The sequence below is a fragment of the Plectropomus leopardus genome, chromosome 16 (assembly GCF_026936395.1).
Source record: "Plectropomus leopardus strain MGB_pleo_1.0 chromosome 16, ASM2693639v1, whole genome shotgun sequence".
NCBI classification, from domain to species: Eukaryota; Metazoa; Chordata; class Actinopteri; order Perciformes; family Serranidae; genus Plectropomus; species Plectropomus leopardus.
Window position 1 is genome coordinate 4,159,355 of NC_142191.1, and position 23,099 is coordinate 4,182,453.

General features: G+C 37.3%; 1 protein-coding gene across 1 annotated transcript in view; it reads left to right on the top strand.

Moving 5' to 3' along the window:
• Positions 1-38: 38 nt before the first annotated feature.
• mmut (methylmalonyl CoA mutase) overlaps positions 39-23,099 on the top strand; it is a 30,402-nt gene continuing 7,341 nt past the window's right edge. Inside the window, exons 1-9 of the mRNA XM_042503650.2 lie at positions 39-195; positions 2,376-2,801; positions 4,657-5,024; positions 6,201-6,358; positions 10,977-11,148; positions 11,234-11,482; positions 11,612-11,723; positions 17,579-17,694; positions 21,864-21,979. Coding sequence (XP_042359584.2) covers positions 2,405-2,801; positions 4,657-5,024; positions 6,201-6,358; positions 10,977-11,148; positions 11,234-11,482; positions 11,612-11,723; positions 17,579-17,694; positions 21,864-21,979 — 1,688 coding nt within the window. The 5' untranslated portion in view covers positions 39-195; positions 2,376-2,404. The remainder of the gene's footprint in view (positions 196-2,375; positions 2,802-4,656; positions 5,025-6,200; positions 6,359-10,976; positions 11,149-11,233; positions 11,483-11,611; positions 11,724-17,578; positions 17,695-21,863; positions 21,980-23,099) is intronic.

Here is a 23,099-nt window from a genome sequence, read left to right on the forward strand (position 1 = left end):
GCTAACGTTGGCTGAGGTTGATGATCTCTGCGACGCTCAACACTCTTCAAAGTGTTGTTTACTTCCAGTGTCTCCGGGTCAAAGTTCATCCGCCGACGTTAGCGTGCTATTGGCTGACAGTCAATGTTATGAAACTTCATTGGATGAACGACCACACGCCTTTCGTCAACCAGAGAGAGCTCAACACACGGCAAGGTCAGAAAATGATCTCAAAATATGCAGAAATGTGCGCTGATACATATTAAAACGTACCAACAATACGTCTAATGTCAGCGAAAATCAGTTTAAATGTACGCTACATAACGAGCTAACATCAGCTGTTAGCTAGCAGCGCAGCTAATCTTACTTAACGCATATCAACATTAACGTGCATTTTTTTTTGCATTTTCAGTATCAATTGAAGATGTTTTCACATCAGTACAAATGAATTTAAACAATCCAGGCTTTTTCACTTCGCTTAAATATGACGGCTGGCTAGTTAAGCTAGCCGACAAAATGCTAACGTTGTTGCTGCAAAACGTTACAACAATGTCATCACGTTTGTCATCATTAAAATGCGCGTTTTTGGCTTTTTACTATCAATTGAAAACGTTTTCACATTAGTCAATATACATTTAATAATCCTTAGCCCTGCAACTTTGCTTAAAGCTAATTTAGCTAGCAGACAATGCTAAACTAGCTAATGCTAACGTTGTTGCTGCTGAATGTTACAATAATGTCATCTGATAACTGATAATGTCACACGTTAGCTGCTCACTAAGTATCTGAAAAGTGCCTAAAAACTTAATTATTTAATGCGTTTAGTGGAAGTTAGTATCAGTAACATTATGTGTCGGCTTTTTAAACAATTTGGCTATTTATCTTGACGTTAGCATTAGCTAAAGTGTTTGTTTGTTTATTTTCTGAAATGTTGTTGAAGTAGTTAATTTATGAGCATCGATATCCCAAAAATGACCTGTCAGTAAAGGACATTTAGCGTGTCAGAGTATGCTTTTTTACTGGTTGGCCTCATGTTAATTATGCAACAAAACCAGCTAGCAGCAAACCAACACTAAAATTTCTTACTTATTATTTATTGTGTGAAATCAGTTAACAATGAAATGAAACAAATAATTAGTTAAGTTTCAAATGAAATAGAGACACAGGTAAATACACACAAAAATAAATGATGGAGCTAAAATAAATTAAAATAAACACAAAACATGTCAGGGATCAATAAAAATAAACAGGGGAAAAAAAATAAGTGAAAACATTAAATTGGGAGCTCAGTCTCACAGTTTTGGTAGCTTTAATGGTTTTTGACACTATTGTCTTAACATTTTAAAATTCCTTAAATATAAAGTGAAAACATAGTTGCAATAACATAATTTTATGAGGAATCAACTGTGTGTGTAATAATGGTAAATAGTTATTTAACATTTTAAAATTCCTTAAAATATGGAGAGATTTGTTGAACCAGTTTAATTTTTAAAATAAAAGAAGCTCTATGGATAATTCTGACTCAGCCTTGACCATTGTGCTTTTTTATAAACGAATTTTAAAGTGTTGACAAACAGTTCGGTGTTTTTCTTGAAAACTTGAAAGTGAGGTTTTGTTTTGGTAAATTTACATTTATGAATGGAAAACTTAACAAACTATAAAATGAAACTGATTAGAAAATATTCTTTCTCATGTATTGTGTTAAATTTTAAACAACCAAAATAAATATTTTCCAGTAACAGATCAAAATTACAGACAATATTATCCAACATAAATCTACAAATATCAGTTTAGGGGTGTGTAAACATTTCCAGAACAATAGTTGTAATGTGGGCATCACATACTTTTATATTCTTTTCTTTTTAGGCCATTTTACATGAACTGCCTTCTTATTTATGTTCTTTACTGACTCCTAAAATGGACACTAGTTGCAATTTTGAGTTACATGGGCAACTTTTGTATGTTGCTCATTGAACCTGCACTGACTTTGGTGCCTTTAGAGTTTTTGCTCCGTCATCTTGGTGTCAGCTGCAGAGTCATCTTAATATAGACTCTGTTATCAGCCTTAGAGATTTTAAAAACAGGATTAAGGATCTTTTGAGCACTGCATACACATCTCGTCTCCGAATGCTGCAAATTGGCTGTTTGTTTTAAGTGTGTTGCTTCTGTGTGAGTTTTTATGCCGTTTGTTTTGACTTTTGCTTTTGTGTTTTTAGTATATTTGTTCTTTCATTTAAAATTTATCATAAATAAAAATTAATAGGTATATTTACTTACATTTTTTAAGGCAGTCAGTTTTCCAGATGTTTTTTAAATGAAATTTTATAGCGCACTAACTCACTCCTACCTAAACTATTTTTAGCCACTTCACAGCCGCTCCTCATTGTCTCCCTCAGGTGGTCCATGTGCGTCTGACTGAGTCAACATGCTGACTGCACAGAGGGCGTGTGCAGCGATGGCTGCCCGGCGCCTGGCTCAAGTCTCCGTCTCCTCAGCACGCACACACCGCTGTCTGATCCACACTTCCACACCATGTCAGGACCAGAAGGAGCTGCACCCTGAGTGGGCCAGTCTGGCCAAGAAGCAGCTGAAGGGGAAGAACCCGGAAGATCTGATCTGGCGCACGCCAGAGGGACTCAACATCAAGCCTGTGTACACTAAAGCAGACTCAGCTGACAGGCCCGATGAACTGCCGGGAGTGTTTCCCTACACAAGGGGTCCCTATCCTACCATGTACACCTACAGACCGTGGACTATCAGGCAGTATGCTGGCTTTAGCACCGTGGAGGAGAGCAACAAGTTCTATAAAGACAATATTAAAGGTAGGTTTTGTATTTGTGTATGTTTACATTGTTAACTGTGGAAAAATGTGAAATGAAAACACACCCTTAAATAATAACCTAATAGCAGAATATGTTTTGTTCAACACACAGTTTTGGAAATCATTTTCCCAGAACACATCTGAACCCGAACACATAAAGTCACTGTTTTTTGTTTATGTATATGTTTTTTTTTGCTGCCATCCCCCCAAACTTGTGTCATTGTTGCTTTAGTTCATTTTCTACTCAGCCATGTTGTTAACATCTTGATTAAAAAAAAATGTTTTAAATATTTATTTAAACATCTATAAACATCTTTTAAAAAACATTTTAAACATCCTCATCTGTATTTTTTAAGAACGCTTTTGTTGGAAATAAAATTGGTGTACATTATACAGCACAACATACTTACATCATTTTCTGTTTTTAACATTAAAGCGAGAAAGACATCAAAGAGGATCAAAATAAATGAGAAGTATATGTTGTAACATTATTCATACAAGCAACAGTTATACTAATTGTATGATTTTTTTTAAGAGGAAAGAAACAAACAAGAAAAAAACATTAAAAAAGGGAAAAAACAGTCCACCTCTTGGTAAAGCATGAAAACTCAAGAAAACAATAAGCCTTCTGCCAGAGAGGAAATGATAATGGAAGAGACCAGAATTTATGGTAATGATCGGCATCTGAGATCCCACATTGTCTCCAGCAGTTGGTACATGCTATTGTAGTTCACAAAACTTCTCCCATTCCTCTTCGGTTTTTCCCATCTTTTCCCATTTTTGTTTTACACACAATGGATTACATTTTGTTTGTTGTAAACCCAAAACCTGCTAATGTTTTGAACATCCGTCGCCGTGCTTGTTGGAATATTATCACCAGAGGAGAAGTCACATAGCGTCACTCAGTGGAAACGCAGTCATCTCACAGTTGTGTTTTATCGACATTTCAATAATATCGCTTAAGTTTTGTGCAAATCTGTGATGGAAAAACCATCTACTGTGTCAGTATTGTGCAGAAATCTCTCTGCGATAAGCTGATTCACAGTTTTGCCTTCTTATTTTGCTCACTCACCTACTTTAGTGGGAACAATGAGTCTGCGTCTTACACACACATAGGCAGGTGCTGCAGGGATGCATAAATCGTCCTCGCCCCGCAGCCTTTAACGGTACTTGCTTTTAATCAAGGTCAATGCAGAAAACCCGCACTCTGCTGGTACTTTTAGGGGAAGAGGATTTTAGAAAGGTGAGCAACTCCTATCTCCACGGACATTTTATCTTTTGTTTCAAGTCCATATTAGTTTTCCTTTCTCTGGTTTGTTTTGTCTGACCGTGCGCCGCCTCTGAAGTTCTCAGGCGCCCCTAACTTTGAAAACCGCTGCCGGAGGAGATTTGTATAATGACACACGAACACTAGTGCTGAAATGCATTTTTTTCTGCCCATCATGTGAGCGGAGGCACTCAGTTGCGTAAAATGTCACCAGATGCCACAGGCTCGTAGTACCGCCACACTTTCCAGTGTTTTGGAGCCGTCTCGGCACGCTGAATTGAGCTCAGTCAAGTGAAACATACATGACTTCATTAAACCGCAGACTGTGATGGTTTACACACGACATGAAATCAAAGAACGCTTATGGTGATAATCTGCAAGCAAAACAAGAGAAATGGCAGTTTTTTAAAAGATGTCTGAACAAAAGAGTGCATTTAAAAGTGTCATATAACTGGAGGCGTTTCTACACCACTCTCCCATCACTGTCATGAGTGACATTTGTTTCGCTCTGAGCTCCAGTCTGTCTCCCCATCCCATTTTTGTCTCTCATTAGCTCTAATCTACTGTCTCTTATGCTCTGTCTTCCCAGCTGGACAGCAAGGTCTTTCCGTGGCCTTTGACCTCCCCACTCACCGCGGTTACGACTCGGACAACCCCCGAGTCCACGGAGACGTCGGCATGGCTGGAGTTGCCATAGACACGGTTGAAGACATGAAGATGTTGTTTGATGGAATCCCTCTGGAGAAGATGTCCGTTTCCATGACGATGAACGGAGCGGTCATCCCCGTGTTGGCGATGTTTATTGTGACGGGGGAGGAGCAGGGCGTCCCCAAAGCCAAACTGACTGGCACCATTCAGAATGATATTTTGAAGGAGTTTATGGTACGCAACACCTATATTTTCCCCCCGGAGCCTTCCATGCACGCCATCGCAGACATCTTCGCTTATACCTCCAAAGTAAGTACCACTTAAAGGGACAGTTATACCGAAAAACATAAAATACGTATTTTACGTCTTACCTGTAGTGCTATTTATCAATCTGGATAGTTTTAGTGTGAGTTTTCGAGAGTAGGGCGGTACAGATGTCTGCCTTATCGCCAATATAATGGAACGAGATGGCGCTCGGCTTGTGGTAATCAAAGCGCCAAAAATATACTTTAACCCTTTGAGATCTGGATCGACATCAGTTTTTTTGTTCTGAGCTCAAACACCTCTTACGAGCTGTTTAACCCTTTGAAACCTGCAAAAAGCAACTTGCTTATGATGGAGTTACAGGAGGCCTTTTACTGCAAAATTAGTTTATTTACTTTTGATACTTTAACTACAACGTGTTGAAAATACTTATTACTTTTACTAACAGTAGAATTTTGAATGCACATATTATTTAACCCTTTAAAACCTGGAGCAACTTCACTTTTCTTGTGCTGCTCGCACATGCCTTTTCGCAAGTATTTAAACCTTAGATTAAAAAATATGGGGAAAATGGGCAATTAATAACATGGTGAGAAATGTTTCACAGACTGTAAATTCAAAAGCTGGGGGAAAACTATATTTATAATGATCAAAATTACATATTTAAAATTCAGTTAAAGAAATATTAAAATATTTTTAAGGACTTTTTCGAAGGTCTTTTCTTTGTTTTTGTTTTTTTAATGTTCTTTTAAATCTAATTTTCAGGAAAATATGGGTATATGCATATATATGTGTAATATATTTATTCAAAATGAAGATAAATGACTGAGTTGCGGAGCAGGGGATGATTAAATGAGCGTAAACTTCTTCCTTCTCCTTTTTACAGGCATGTCAGTGCTTGTAAATGGAATTTATGTAACAAGCGTTTCACTTATTCCGCTTATTTGTTGAAACTGATTTAACCTTTTGTTTGTTTATTTAGTTTTCACATGTCTGAAATACGTTTTCATTCATTCATTCATTCAAAATTTCTTGTGCTTTTTACTAATTTTTTGCTAGTTTTGGGTTAATTTCTTCTTTTCTTGCTCATTGCCTTTTCCCCATGTTTCTGAAAGAATAATCTGGTCAGTTTTTTTAATGGTTAACTTGCGTATATAATAGTAATGTAATGTTTATTATATTGTGAGTTTCACTGATTTTATTAACTCTCCATGTTACCAGCACATGCCCAAGTTCAACTCCATATCCATCAGTGGTTACCACCTTCAGGAGGCTGGAGCTGACGCCATCCTGGAAGTCGCCTACACCATCGCCAACGGCCTGGAGTACTGCCGCACTGGTCTGAAGGCAGGCTTAACCATCGATGAGTTTGCACCGAGGTACAAAATATTAACATCTGAATAAGTGTGGAGGTGTGGAGCTCACTGCTGTGGCCGGATAATGTATTCTTAAATATTATTAATGGGCTGCAATATTGCGACCACTATTCATAATGTTAGAGGAGTTAAAATGACATTGTGTGTTATTATGAGTCATTATATTGCTGCGGTTTATTATTTCTTACATATAGGTCAGACATAATACACTGTCTCATTAACTTTGTATATATTAAATTATTTTTAACCATGACTTTGCTAGAATAATTGCTAAATATAGGAAATAGCAGCCAGGATTGATAAATGAATACTGGAAAATGATAAATGTGCTGCAGGGGAACATTTATTAAGTCTAATCTAAATTCTGTTTCAAAAATATAGATTGAAATATAAGATATGAAAACTATTAATTAACCGATCCCAGTGGAGGAAATTTTGTTGAAATTGCTACAGCCAAAACATTACAAAGCAATTCGAGACTCCAGTGTTACAAGATGTCAACCATGACGCCTTCATCTCAGGTGTGACAAAGCTCTTAGCGCCATCAGAGTCTGTCACACGCCGCATCTGACAGGAACAAGACTTTCTTCACACTATTTTTTTAACGAGAGCTTCAGCAGTCACTAATGACCAAGATAAGTATTTCTGTCAGACACTAACAAAGGCCCAGTAGTTCAGACTGCAGCTAAAACGTGACCTAAGTTAGGATTTTGTTTTGTTTTTTGCTCACGTGTGACTCAGATGTGTTTATAACATGGATTGTGACCTTTTAAATTTCGTTTCGGCCACTTTGGCTACATTCACATCACAGGGCTTAATGCTCGTTTATGATTGTTTCATCGGTGCCCTTCGGAGAAATAGGTGTTTGTTTTCAGGCTGTCGTACAAACGGGCTTCGGGCCCGTTCGCTCTCTCAGCAGCTGTGTGGTCGTTCTGTGGAGAGAGAGGTGCGGCTGTGGCCGGCAGACGAGGTAGACGTGATAGAAGTGGACGGTCTCATGGACGGACAGTTCCTACAAACCTCAGGACAGGGACACCCCACCTGCTGTACTCCAGGGACAGTTTTTCTAAAGGAGAGGGGGCCAGGGGCCAGGGGCCAGGGGCCAGTCCCAGAATCCCCATATATGTTTCTCAGATTTAAGGATGTTTATAGGATTTTAGAATATTTCAAGAATTTTTGAAATCTCAAGGATTTTTGGTCATTTCTAGGATTGTGAGACGTTATTAGGATTTTAGGACATGACAAGGATTTTAGAAATTTTATGGGATATTAGTACATTTCTCTGATTTTTGACATTTTCTAGGATTGTAGGACATTTGTAGGATTTGAAGACATTTCTTGGATTTTAGGACATTTCTAGGATTTGAGGACGTTTCTTGCATTTTAGGGCAGTTGTCAAATTTTAGGACATTTCTCGGATTTTAGGACATTTTTAGGATTTTAAAATATTTCTAGGATTTTAGGATGTTTCTAGGATATTAGAACTTTTCTAGAATTTTAGGACATTCATTTTAAAGATATTTAGGACATTTCTAGGATTTTAGGACATTTCTTAGATTTTAGGGCATTTTTTGGATTTTAGGACATTTCTAGGATTTTTAGGAAATTTGTAGAATATTATGACCTTACAAGGATTTTTGGACATTTCTAGGATTTGTGACATTATTAGGATTTTTAGAACATTTCTAAGATTTTAGGGTGGGTTTTTTTTTTTTTAGGATTTTAGGACATTTCTACAATTGTAGCTTGTTTCTAGGTTTGGAGGACTTTTCCAGTGATTTAGGAAAGTTGTTAGGATTTTAGGTCATAATAAAAAGCACTGGGAGCTACTTGTAAAATGCTGGGATGAAACGCTCCTCATCGCCCTGCCACCGCTTTTCTTCTGAAGAAAAACGCTTAGCTCTGCCATGATGTTGGTCTTTTATTTATACTCTGCTGACACTTTGCATATTTAACTAACGCATGATAGCTAAGCGTGAGAGCCACATGTAACCAGCAAACAAATACCTTCATCTTTATTTGTAAAACCACCAGATGGGACTCACAGACTGAATCAGCGTACGATTAAAGCCAGATGGAAATGCTGCTAGTCAAATCAAACAGATTAAATAGTAATTTATACAAATACTTACCACTGAGCCCAAGACAAAGAGTGTTGTCTAATATAAAATATATATGATATGTGAGGTATGTGATATGTTAACTTGACATTTCCGACATTTTGCTTAAATTTGCCACTTGTTGACCTAAACAAGGTTTTGAATTTTATTCTTACTGTTGTCTATAATGTATCTTTTATATGATGGCCTTCGGCTCGGCCCACCTGTCACTCACAGAGTTACATTCTTCCAGTGCACTTTGAAAGAAATTATCGATGATAGAGCTGCTTTAGACAGCGGACGGTCTTATCAGTCAATTACACAACACGACTTCACCATCCGTGTCCTCTGCCCACCTCTCGTTCATGCACTTATACTTTCATCATCTCCTCTTCATCTGCTGATTACTCACATAACAGCAGAGTTATGTTTGCAAGCTGTTCCCAGGAACATCTTGATGGACCAGTCCAGCTTTAAGGGTCTCCAAATAATGACTTCAGAGAGTGGCCTTGCAGCTCTGAATCAATATAGATGTTCCACGCTATTGTGTGAAATGAAAGGGCTTTCACCCTGTTATCTGTTATTGTTCAGATTTTCTTCAGACACATGACCAGTGTCGACCTTGTGTTCACACAAAAACTGGAACTGAAGTGCTGAAATTGTGTTGGTTACGAGATGCTTTTGGATCTGCCACAGTGATGGGCTTTCAGTGGACTGTGTCATTGTGTCTTTGAAACAACAGGAAGATTTCTGCTGTACAGTGAAGGACGAAGTTTGTATTGTTTCTTTGCAAGAGAAACACACATTATTTATCATTTGTCCTTCCCTCTACACAGTATTTATTCTTTTATTTGATGCATTACATTTATTCTATTCATTTTTTCATCAATGCACAATTTTTTCCAGTAAACTTGCTATAATGGCGGAAAAAATGTATGGGATTGCAATATTTGGCATGACGATATTGTATCAATACGCGCCAAGTATTTATTGTTCATAATATATGAGTTGATAATACTGAAAATTCAAATTAAACTGTTTTTTTTATCAGCCTTCTAGAATAAAAAAGTCAATTGCTTTTTCAGTTCCCAATGTCCATTTTGCAACAATAACATTATAATCCTTATTAGATGAAACTGATGTTGACAAAGTTCATCTCTGGGGATATAGTTTTTAGGGGAAAAAGAGGTGATAAATCACAATATAAATAAATGTCAATCACGATACTCAGCATATCGCAAAATATTTAAAATAGCAATAGTATTTAAACGTAACTCAAGTATCGCAATAATGTCGTATTGTGGGGCCTCTGGTGATAACTGCTCCTAATATTTTGCCAAATGGGACACTCGGGATACTTAGTATTTAGACTGGTGAGTCTGCATCGTCTGCTTTCTCACTCCAGCCTAAATAGACCTTTTTAACTAGGATTGTACTCGGTTTATAAATAAACAGTAATTTCAGTGAGTCATTTTCATCATCTTCACATCTAACTGAGTGAATTGAGGGTTTTTTTTCAGCCAAACCAGAGCTGGTGATTGTAGGAACAGTGTTGAGCTGAATCACGACAGCTATTATGTGTTTTATTTAGTTTCTGTCAACTTTGCGTTTCAGATAGTGTTCATTTTAATGGAGTCTGGTGCGTTTGGCGATAACGATTTTGAGGCTGTTTATGGGTTAACAAAAGAATCTTACTCTTTAACAAAGTGCTCCACAAACATGCCTCAGATGCTTACACTGCAGCCTGTTTCCTTACTGCAGCACTCAATAGCACTCAATACTTGACTGATTCAGTGACTAATTGTTGTTTCTGTCAGTCACTACGAGCAGATACAAAAACACAGGAAAACAGGATCCAGGCTGAAAAAAACAAAACTTTTACCTTTGAATCTAAGATGCAATACTTTAAATGTGATGGATCGGTCTCATATTATGTTGTGTCTATATAAATGTTGATAGAATTAATTTATGTTCATTTTCAATTTTTAGTTAACCCTTTGAAACCTGAGCAAGCTGGCTTGAATTCTTTCGAAAACATGCAAAGAGGGTGACAAAGAAATGGCCTAGAAATTAGCAGGAAACTAGTAAAAAAAAGTTACAAGAAAATTACCCGAAAATCAGGAAAAAGATGCTCAAAAACAAAACAAAAAAACAAGAAAAACATTACCTCAAGAAAGTGCTAAAGATCTGTAATTTTAAAAATATACATTTATAATTAAGAGAATCACCAATATAGTTTCTGGACATTGTTTGCTTTGTTTTTTGATTAAATCTTATAATCAACCCCGGCTAATTTTCGGATAATTACCTGTCACCTTTTACTAATTTTTTTGCAGCTTGCGGGAAATTTTCTGCCAAGTCGCTCATTATGTTTTTTCTTGCGTTTTTGAAAGAAATCAAACCAATATTCTCCGGTTTGAGAGGTTTAAATGCTAGTAAAAGGCACCTGAATGAAAACTGATGTTTATCCATGTTAACGTCAATAACTGACTGTTTTTCTTTTTTGAATTTTGTGTTGTCAGGTTGTCATTCTTCTGGGGGATTGGGATGAATTTCTACATGGAGATCGCTAAGCTGCGGGCGGGCAGGAGGTTGTGGGCCACGCTCATTAAAGAGAACTTCCAGCCCAAAAATGCCAAGTCTCTGCTCCTCCGCACACACTGCCAAACCTCGGGCTGGTCTCTCACCGAACAAGTAAATAGCAATCCTTAAAATGTATAGAGATCAAACTCAAACGTGCAAAAATGAAGAACGTTCCTGTGTGATTCCTTCCTCTTAGGATCCGTACAACAACGTGATCCGTACAGTGATTGAGGCCATGGCGGCCGTGTTCGGAGGAACCCAGTCGCTCCACACCAACTCGTTCGATGAAGCTCTGGGCTTGCCCACAGTGAAGAGCGCTCGCATCGCCAGGAACACGCAGATCATCATCCAGGAAGAGTCCGGCATCCCCAAAGTGGCCGATCCCTGGGGGGGCTCGCACATGATGGAGGCTCTCACCGACGACGTCTATAACAAAGCTTTGAAGGTTTGTCATTGGGACAAAACGTCCACAGCCGGGTTTATTTCTTTACTCTGTCCATGTCTGTCTCACTCAGGGGATAGTTGATCTCTGTGAAACTGTCACGATAATCGAGCTGTGTTTTTCTTTGTTTAGTTCATCAAAGAGATCGAGGAGATGGGCGGCATGGCCAGAGCCGTGGCAGAGGGCATCCCAAAACTTAAAATTGAGGAGTGTGCTGCACGCAGACAGGCCCGCATTGACTCAGGTACCGTTTGAGTATATCATTAGCTTAATACCTTTTTTAAAATTTTTTATAGAACTTTTATTTTTTGATTTAACATTTTCAACAGACATGACGATCGTGCATGTGACACACAAATATGTTAAACAAAGAAACAAACAGTTAATAATATTGTCTCAACTGGCAACTGTAGCAAGTTTTAATTCAAATTATTATCAATAATAAAGTAAATGATAATGATAATGATAATAATAATAATAATAATAATAATAATTAGGGATGCACAATAATTATAGGCCGGATAATGGGACTAATGACGTAATACTGATAATTCCGATAATAACATTTTTGGCCGATAAATAGAACCGATAATAATAAGCAGAAACTGCTTTGATTTGGCCCGTGTTGCCATGGTTTCGCTCCTCCAGTCCTACACACTCTGCATTATGCTGTGTGTCAAACTGCTGCTGCTAGATCAGTCCACAACATCAGTCAGCAGCAGGGTTTAACCCATTGTTTCTTTTAACTCTTTCCCCGCCATTGACGAGATTTTCCGCGAGTCTGTGTTTTCGCTGTAGTGTAGGGGACACTGTTACGGATGTTACGCAATAAAACAACATTTCCAGGTCCAAAAACAAACGATCAAGACGATCTAAGGTCCCAGGGTGACGAGAGGAGAGGACTGCTAACGTGCCGACTTAATCGCTTTTCAGCAGCTTTTCGGACCCTCTCAGCAGCGCTGTTTTAAAAAAACACAACAGGAGAAACATTTAGCAACTTATTTAGATCATCATTGAGCAAGGAGGAAACATACTGTCACTGAGGAGATATAGGAGGTCGTAGAGCGCCACACGCTGGAGGGGCGCTGCTGGTCGTGCTAAAAAAACAAACCTGATAATAATTTGCTGCGCCCGTTAGCGCCCTTTTATTCGTGTTCTGCCTTGAAAATAACAAATGAACAAATAAAGATAGAAATAATCGTAAACTCAGCGCCCCTGTTGTTTCTCATCATTGACCTGCTGACCAGCCTGCACCGTGAGACCTGACGGCGCTGCGGACTGAGAGACAAAGTCGGGGTTAAGTTATTGATACTGACTGATCCGAAAAACAAACAAAGGGAAATGATCGATTATCTGTATCTTATCGGCCATGAGAAGCTGGAAATGATCGGTTTATCACTGATAATAATGATGATGATGATGATAATAATAATACTTATAATAACACAGATAAAAACCTAATGCAACGGGAAAATAACTAATGTCAACTACACCAATAAAATGAAAATATGTAAAAATAGCAATAAAAACCATAAAAATAAAGACATATAAATATGAACACATGTATACAATTAAAAAAAATAAATCTAAGTAAGCTGATAGAGTCATTTTAATTTTCTAGGGAGAAAGAAAAAAAGGAATTATTAAAATGTAAATGACTCAATAATAGTAAATACAGTTAATAATCAATCTTTAAATTGAATGAGAGTGTGACGGGCACATATGGAGGAGGAATGGATTCTGCTTGAAACTTCCTGAAGTCTACCTCCCAAAATTGTCAAGTTAAAGGACATAAAACCTCCGTGTGTATATATAGGTCACTGACTGTTAATCTTATTGCCTTAAAGCCGCTCTTCCTGTGATCTTTGCAGCCTCTTCATCTCCATCATACTAACATCGTCTTCCTCTGAACCGCAGCTGCAGTCAAACGTCAAATGAAGGTTTCGGATCTGATAATCAGGTGGCGTGTACAGCTCCTTCATCCTGTTTAAAACGGTCACATTTCTTACCAAATTTGGCATAAACTGTTTAAATCCAGGTAGTCTGCAGGTCCTGAAAAAGTCTTAAATTTAATTTCATAAATATTGAGCATTAAGCCTGGTTCATTTGTTTTGGAGAAAAGAGACCTCTGTGGATAATTCAGCTCACGGTGAAATCCTCCTGAACGTCTCGCTATGAAATATCAGAGAAATAAAGAGAACGCTTCAGCAGGTGATGAGCTAACGGCCGAACTCTGATGTGACAAAGAGTGATTTAAGAAACACTGGACGTCATGCAGCAACATTTTCTTTAATTTTTAAGTCAACTTCAGATGCACCAAATGTTCTTACTTTGCTCTCATCCAGGTGTGCTCAGTCAGTAGGTTTACATGATAAATACAGATTTTTGTGTTAATGAATCCGGTGCAGGTATTTCGTAGAGGTCAACTGATTATTAGCTGTTAATGAGACCGATAACAAACGTTTGGAACTGATATGCATTTACAATAAAAATGAAAATCTTTCTGTCAATATTAAGAATTTGGATTATAACAAACTCCAACATAAAACTTTGTTCATGTTATTTAAATTAAAATAAAATTTAAAAAAAATAGCTCCTTGAGGTTTTTATCATTGATCATTAAAATAAAACGTAGATACAGATAATCTGCAGTATGCCAAATATCGGCCACTTCATCATAAACATTCATGAATCCAGTGAAGGATTTAAGTACCGAGTTGTTTCATGTGCAAATGTACTCTAAGATTTACTAACGTCAGGAAGGCGACCCTGCTCCTTTCAGATGTAATGACCCCGATGAGCAGATTCTCTTAATCCTGCATTGAGCAGCCTTGAATTGAGCGTGTTATCTGTTTACACTCTCACTATTGAAATGCTGATCCCTTCACCTGCAGAGGAATTTATATATATATAGTTCGTGTCCCTTGAAAGTGCCCTGAACCCAAACGCGTGCATGTCGAGCCTCGTTAGACTTCAGTGCCTGGAGCGTAATTTGTAGGCCGGTCTTACAGGGCGACCACAAGAGGACAGGAACGCAGCTCACACAAGATGGTATCTGAGCTTCATTCAGACATTGTGTACGTTGTTGTGTTGTTAGAAAAGCGAGGACAGCATGTGTGGTGCTCTCGGAGAGGTTGTTATCAAGGAATTTACCCGAGGCTTTATAATGTCTTCTCGGAATTTATGTAACCTATGTGAGCCCTGAAAGGTCTGCGATGTAGCAGAGCAGGACCTTCACAGACTGTGCAGCTCTCCTCCGTAATCCCCCTGATGCCTGATCTCATTGATATTCATTGGCTTTCTATTCAGCCCTGCAGCCCATCTCGGCTGCTGACATTTGTTTCCACTTCTGATGAGGCTTGAATTCAGATTGACCATGTTCGGTTCTCAGGTCAGGTTTCCGACACCGTGGTCAAATTTTGAGATGTATTTTTAGAGAATTATAAGCTTCTGTCTGCTCTCTGTGTAATTTTTGAGCACTTAAGTGTTCATAGCAATCATTATTTTGTAAGCTGGCCTTGAAACGCAGGGCTTCTTCATCAGTATCAGAAATATTTTACTGATCCCCGAGGGGGAATTGTGATTCGTCACAGTCGCTCTGATGCCAATCATAGAGAATTATAGAAAGAAGTAGAAAAAAGTACCAGCACAAAGTGTGTAAAAATGTAAAACAGAAATACAGTTCTGATAAAAACAATGAGCACTAGTATATGAATATCTAATATTATAAATATGTATAATATGATAAATATATAAAAGAAAAAAATATATGAATAGAGTATTAGTAAGAAGCAATTAGCACAAGTATATGAATATTTAAAATGATAAATATCTATAATGTGCTGAGTTTGTGAAGTGCATATAAAATAGCACTATGTGCCGCATGCTACAGTAAAATTTATAAAACTAGTATGCAAATTTAGAAATATAAAATATGCGTATGATGCTACAATCTACAGCAGATGTATACACAAGTATGAAGAACAATGGAAGACAAATATACACAATATGTGTCGCATGTTAAAAATAGCCTATATACAAGAATTGAAAAAATATTGCAAATTTGATTAATAGGTAAAAAACAAACAAACAAAAAAACACATTTTATTTTATTTTATTAATTTCTCTATTATTTTTTTATTGATGATTTTTATTTTTATTATTTTTTTCATATTATTATTGTTGTTGGTGGTGGTTTTTTCCATTTATTTATTTAATTATTTTTTAAAATTAATTTATATATTTGTTCTTTTTATTATTGTTATGGTTGTTATTGATTTCATTTATGCTGTTATTTTTAATAATTTATTAATTTACTTATTGATTTACTTTATTTTATATTTATTTTTATTGTTTTTTTTATGATTTAAATGCATATTACTGAAATTCTGCGTCTTAAAAATGTTGGCTCCCTCTGCTGGGAGGAACTGAAGGTGTTTTCATGTGTGGAGTTGGGCCTGTGGGCTTTTTTCGTGATATTGCCGAATGCACACTCTGAAGAAGGGCGTCTGGCACGAAACGTCCGTGTAGCAATAAAAAAAAAGTATAATTGGAGTGCTTTCCTTATCTTGACCACATTTCAGTAATTGCACACAGGATTGCTGTAGTTGAATTATTGCACCAATTATTGTGTATAAAGAGTCATTGCACCGTAAAATAACCTATTGCACATTTTAAAGTAAATAAATTAGGAAATTATAATTGAAGATGGGTGAATTAAATCCAAGTGATACAGTTTATTGACTCAGACACACTGAGCGAGGAGTTATACAGTCTTGCCATGACATTGTCCAAGATGACACGTATCTAGGTCGGATTAAAATTTTTATCCATGATATGACATGTTCAGTATAGAGCCTCAAGTATTCACTTAAGTAAGACAGCAGGGGCACCTTACACTGTTACGGTCCCTTTACACAGTGAGCGACAAAGCTGCGTCACAGCCGAGTCGCCTTTGAGATGTTGATCAAGTGCTCGTTGACGCAGTCGTGTCATTTGGGTTTGTCGTCACGGGCTTTTGTGCCTGCAAATACGGACAATGAGTTTGGAGCACATGTGGAGATAGTTATTGTTTGCATTCGTGTGATTTGTTGAAGCTTCTCCTCAACATTTCCCAGTACGACTCTCAACAAAGAAGACGAGTGCTTCATCTTAATGGGCTCAGTGAGAGATGACAAGGATTGGGTGGTGTGTCATGCTTTATACCTTCCGGAAATTTCTCTGGTATGATGGTATATGTGTGTGTCACTTTACACCCCTCCTGCCCCTGAAGGTGAGCACGGGGGACGCACTTGTCTTGAGCTAAGCGGCTGTAAAATATTGTATTGTAATATTACTTAAAAATTATCATTATTCTGTAAAATAAATTAGGATATATAACATTGCTTAAAAGTGGAATTTTGATTATATTACTTGTGTTTAGTTTTATGTACTTTTATTACGATGCTGAATTTGAGAGCAATTTTAGAGGACACATTTTAGTGTGTTTACTTTGTTATTTTGTTGAGAAAACAAATGATTTTTTATTTTTATTTTGTTATTTTAAAAAAATGGAAAAAAATAAACTCTGAGGAAATGTTTGGATACAGACAGGTTTTCTTGTATCTCATTGGAGAGCTATTACACTGCCAAGTATATTCACTGGATTGATTTAATAACTTGAGTACTTGTATTTACCAGGTAAATACAAGTAACGGATCGAGACTTGGTATCGGCAGACACTCGGTATTAAATGACTTGGATTGGGTACAAGGGCAAAAAACATAACCGGGACATCCCTATTCAAAATCGTACCTGAAGAAAAGTAAAAAATTATTAGTTTATATATATAGTTTATATATATATATCCTCATGGATGTGTGCTGCTAATGGTGTGGCACCCAATCTCTAAGTTATTATACAGTTTATTAGTCCTAATCTCACCTGCACGGTGTGCCCAGAATCGTCCCAAATGCTGCAAAATAAGAGGAAAATAAGAGCAGATTCTTTGCGGACGAATACGCTGCCACACACTTGTAATGGTCATGAGTGATTATTGAGGGATTATTTCTTTCCTGCTGATTCACGAACACGTATACTTTTCTCTCCGTTCTCCTCCAGGATCAGAGGTCATTGTCGGGGTGAACAAGTACCGTCTGGAGAAAGAGGAGACTGTGGAGGTGCTGGCCATAGATAACACTGTTGTGCGTCAGAAACAGATTGAAAAGCTGAAGAAGGTCAGTGTTCCTTTGACAGTTTAATAGAAGAATTAGTGGTATTTAAAGATTAACACGTCATTTGTTCCACCTGTGCTTTTTATTCAGGGAATACCACCACCGCGTGTAAAGACTTCAAAACAGTGTCACCGTTACACAACTTGACTATCCATGCTGGAAACCTTGAACTAATGTGTTGCGATGACTCAAGCACTGTTAAATAGTACACACACACACACACACTCACATGCATGAGCTTTCTTGGTTTGTTTGTTTTGGTATTTTGTTACTTTGTTGACAGAAAACATGGGGAGATAGTGACGCATGCAACAAAGGTCCTCAGGCAGTTGAAATTAGATGTTACAGTCTGCATTCATTTTTCAAAACAAAATCAACATTTTGTCCAGTGTTGTTTACCATCTTCCCAGAGAATTCTTATGTTGATATTGCGATTCACAGTTTTCATGCGTAAATAAATGATACAATTATTAAAGCAAAATCTGTCATACTTGGAGATGAAGAAAGGAAAACATATATATTCTTATATGTGTTCACAGTATGTCAATGATACTCATCATACAGCCCCTTGGCCAAATAAGGGTCCCCAGAAGGGTGCCAGGTGGCCCCCCAACCATTTTCTTATTCACAATAATAATAAAATGAGTCGCAGTGGGAACTGTTTTTGTACTTCTAGCATACATAAGGTGCCAGAGTGCATAAAACAGCATCAAAATAGAGCTGGTGTATCAAAAAAGTGCAAGAGGAGGACCCTCTGCACCCCCTGACAGACAGTCCTAGCTAAGCCCCTAATACCCTAAAATCCTAGAAATGTCTTAAAATCCTAGAAACGAGCTGAAGTCCTAGAAACGTCCTAACATCCTGGAAATATCCTAAAATCCTGGAAATATCCTAACATCCAACCCCTGATGGACAGTCCTAGCTAAGCCCTTAAAATCCAGGAAATGTCCTAAAATCCAAGAAACTTCCTAAAATTCTAAAACTGTCCTAAAATCCAAGAAACTTCCTAAAATTTGAGAGACCTCCTAAAATCATGGAAATGCTCTAAAAATCCCCAAAATGCCCCCAAATCCTAGAAGTGTCATAAAATCCTACTAATATCTTAAAATTTTAGAAATGTCCTTAAATCCCATAAATGTCCTAAAATCCAGAAATGCCCTACAAACCTAGAAACATTCTAAAATCTGAGAAATGCCCTAAAATCCTAGAGACTATAAAATCCTGTCATTTTGCAAAAGTGGCCCTCAAGCAAAGCAAATTGAGTAAAATTCAGTTTATTATATACCTTTACAAGAATCTCAAGAGGTTTTTTTTTCAGTTTTATTAAAGTTCATTTTAAGAATGTGAGTTTAAATGTTTTCCTCTGTTTGTATGTCAGGGAAATGACTCGTTAAGATGATCCTTAGATTTAGGATATGCACTTCTCTCATTTAGGAACCTTGTGGTTTCTGTGTGTTTGTCTGTTAGTTTGTCCGACCAGCAGAACTATTGTCTCACATTTAGCCATTTCTCTGTCTGTATGATGAATGCATGTGGTTATAACGTGCAGTGAGCCTGCAGGCAGCTCTCCTGTATAATGTTTGTGAACGAACAGGAGAACGTTCCTGCTCCGGCTGTCAGGAGCCAGTCAAGTATCTGGGGCTTCTGTCGGAGGGTCACTGGGCCCTGTAATGTCAGTACACGAGGAGAACAGATGGAAAGAAATGCCTCGGTGCTTAGCCAGAACCGAACGCTGCCTTTCCTGCGGGCGAATGCTTGAAGTAGGAAAGGAACTTTGAACCACGAACAAAAGCAGATGACAAGCTGTTGTTGTTTTTGTGATCTAAGAGGGAGGAAGACTGCGGTGTTTAGGTCTGCAGGACATTATTGCTTTATCTGCGGAGCAGAATTCAGACCAGATGACAGTTTGCAGCTCCATGTGACGGATAGTTTTTCTTCACGTGATGCACGCCTTCTTTTCTTTTTTTTAAAAATTCTGTTTTTATTGAGACAAGGACATAATATCCATCAAACACTTAATCGTGTCATACACATTTTTCTGTCCTTTAAAACCCTCGTAATGTCATACCCCTTTTGTCCTCTGGGGTCTTTCTGACCTGCCCTGTTTTGACTGTTATTTAAAGCATATTTTGATGGCAAAAGATTTCATTTGGGTTCAGATTGACCTCAAGGACAACACGAAAAAAAACAATATAATAATGAAAATCATAACAAATTATCCTAAAAGTTAACAAAAATAAGAACTAAAAAGGACGGACACTCCATGAGTATATTCATGCTTCTCTCCCTATTTGTCCTCTTACATATACTCACACACACATATTTACATATGTTTCTGTATCCATATCTATCCACTCATTTTCATTTCATTTCAAAAAAATAAAATAAAATAAAATAAAACACATGAATTAAAGACACAGAAAATTATACGAATACTGAATGAATATTAAATGAATTAATTAATATTTTGTTTATGTGTCCGGCCATTTTCATGACCCATCCCACATGGGATTTTTCACACATTAACTGAAATAAAAAATTGCTAATGTAAAAATAGATAATAATTATAGTTTATTTAAAAAAAGAGAGAGAACCCGAGATAAACAAAGATAAAATATTATCTCTGCATACATAACTTTAGCACTTCTGTCAAAAGAGAGATTTAAGGAATTATTTCAGTGTAACTTATTAAATTAAAATTAAATATTAAATTACTATTTTTATTTATTTATTTATTTTAATTTTTTTGTCTTTAGACATTTTATGGTAATCAACCATATCAATGGTAATCATCAATAACGTTTTTCCATCCATGTTCTCTCCAGGGTAACGAGCAAGTTGTTTTCCACTGTTGCTCATTAATCTCCTCCCACTCGTCCTCTGACAGCACTATATTCGCCTCTTTCTTCCACTTCTCTTTGACGCACACGTTTTCACGACTGCATGCAGATGTGGACGTTAGCTATGCCTCTTCAGATTATTTTCAGATTAACTGATAATGTTTGCAGACTTCACGTTATTTATTGTGTTACAACATAGGATCTTTTATCTGTCAGTGATGAGCACATTGTTTGTTTGTGAAGGCAGTTCAAACGCTATCCATCATCTTCCAAGCCTGAATCGTTGTCACGGACACGCTGTGTTTTTATAATGTCCATATTATTATGCAGGAGACGTCAGGTAATGTCTCAAGGTTCAGGGTTTATGGGAGACTGCCGCAGGCACTGATGAGTCAAACTAATCGAAGCCAGTTTCACTCAGATCAACATCTACTTGTTACTAAACTGGGTAACAAGGTTGTTCCCATGGTTATGAAGACCTGGAAAGGTCATGGAATTTCACAATTATGTTTTCAAGGACCAGAAAAGTCATTTGATAGGCCAAACTTTTGCAACAAGTTAGTAAAAAGTACCAGAAAAATGATCTGAAAAATAAGCTAAAAAACAAAAAAACAAGAAAATGACCTGAAAAAAGTGGCTAAAACAGTCATTTTGCAGCACAATCAGAAATATTCATCGACCTATATGTATTTATAATTCTGATAATTATAAATGTAGTTTTCTCAACATATTCCTTTGCTTTTTAAAATTTTCTAAATCTGCAAATTTTCTGCAATTCCTGCAAAAGTCATGTTGTTTATTAATGTAAATATTTGGGCAAAAATGATCCCTAATTGGTGTCAGGTCTTTTTTCCCATTTTTTCCCCCAATTTTGGTTACAGTGAAATCAGTGAGTGGCATTAAAAAAGACTTAATCTCCACTTGCTGTAAGCTGTAGGAACCACTGTCTTTATAAATACTCTAAAACATGATCTGTCTTTGTTTTGTTTACATCTGAGATGAAGTGAGGTTGTGCGTTCGGGCACAAAAATCCTAATACTATCCTGCAGGGTTTACTATGTGCCATTATTTCCAAATCCTGCAGTGAGTGCATGTTTGAGATTAGTGAGCATCTGAACATCTGTGAAGTCTGTTCTGATGATTGTAATGCAGCTGTGTCGTCTGAGCAGAGGAATCATTACTGTTATCAGTAACACCAGTGCTTTTCCTGAAATGATGAGTTAAAAAATCGTCTGTACACCATCTCAATTTCTTACAGTGGGCATAAATGTCGTGCAGGTAAAGCATCAAAATAGCATGTTTATGGCATGTTGTCTCCTCTCTGTGTGGTAGGCGAGGGAGAGCCGTGACCCTGAGGCAGCGATCAAGTGCCTGGCAGCCATTGAGGAGTGCGCCCGGACAGGGGAGGGGAACCTTTTAGCCCTGGCTGTGGAGGCGGCACGAGCAAGGTCAGACCTCCCACTGTCACGAAAATCTCTTATTTTAACGTCTGCATGACTGCAGCTTCAGATACTAACTGCAGTTTTCATCATGTTTCCTGCCATTTCTTCACCAAGATGTTCTGTGAAAAGGTTACATTACGACAAGATGACCTTTTCTGCTCAATATAAGGCCTGCGGGCAGAAACTGGCCTCCTGATAGGGTGCCGGGTGGCCCCTCAACAATTTTCTAATTCATAATAAAGACAAAGCGATTCACACTGGCAACAGTTTTTGTGCTTTTAGTATACATAAGGTGCCAGAGTGAATAATACACCATCAAAATAGAGCTTGTTTATCAAAAAACTGTACCATTGGAGTATCCCTCCAACCCCCAACAGAGGTCCTAAAAGTGATGTAAAATCCAAGAAATGTCCTGAAATTATAGAAATGTCTACAAAAACGAGAAATGTCCTTAAATCTTAGAATAGAGCCATTTACATTTTCACATCGGCCACCGTCGTTCTTCTAAATGCTAATCACGAGCGAGAAGTTTCCATTCTTTGAATTGACCACAGGAAGCCTCTAAATCCCACACACTGGATCTTTTAAGATGCTCTTCACTCAAAAATGTGTTTTTCTTATGTTTTTGTGCCCTAAAATATCTGACTTTGACTATACTGACCTGTAACTGTTCAAAGTTGGTCACTAGAGATGTGTTTTCACACACCTCTGTGGAAAGGAGCGGTTGTCTGTGCACAAAATCCGAGATTCAAATGTTCATCACAAAAGCTACATTAGACACAAAGCTTATAGAAATATGTTAATGCTGACTAAGAAACCTGAAACCTTACATGCAGAGCGGACTTTTTAGATATAATGTGAAACTCTTAGCTTGATGTAATGCAAACTTTACATAGAGCTCTTGTATATAATTACATAATAACAGTGTGACACAGTGTTTATTGTTTCTATTTCCGGATCTCTTAGCTGTGCCCTAAAGCACACTAATCTTCCTGAGGTCTACTCTTAAAAGCATACATTACATATTTCAGTCCACGCAAAGTAACACATTTAAAAACATAAATTAAATACAACTGTTGACGCAGAGCAACACATATGCATTAAACATGACTGATTGCACAGAACA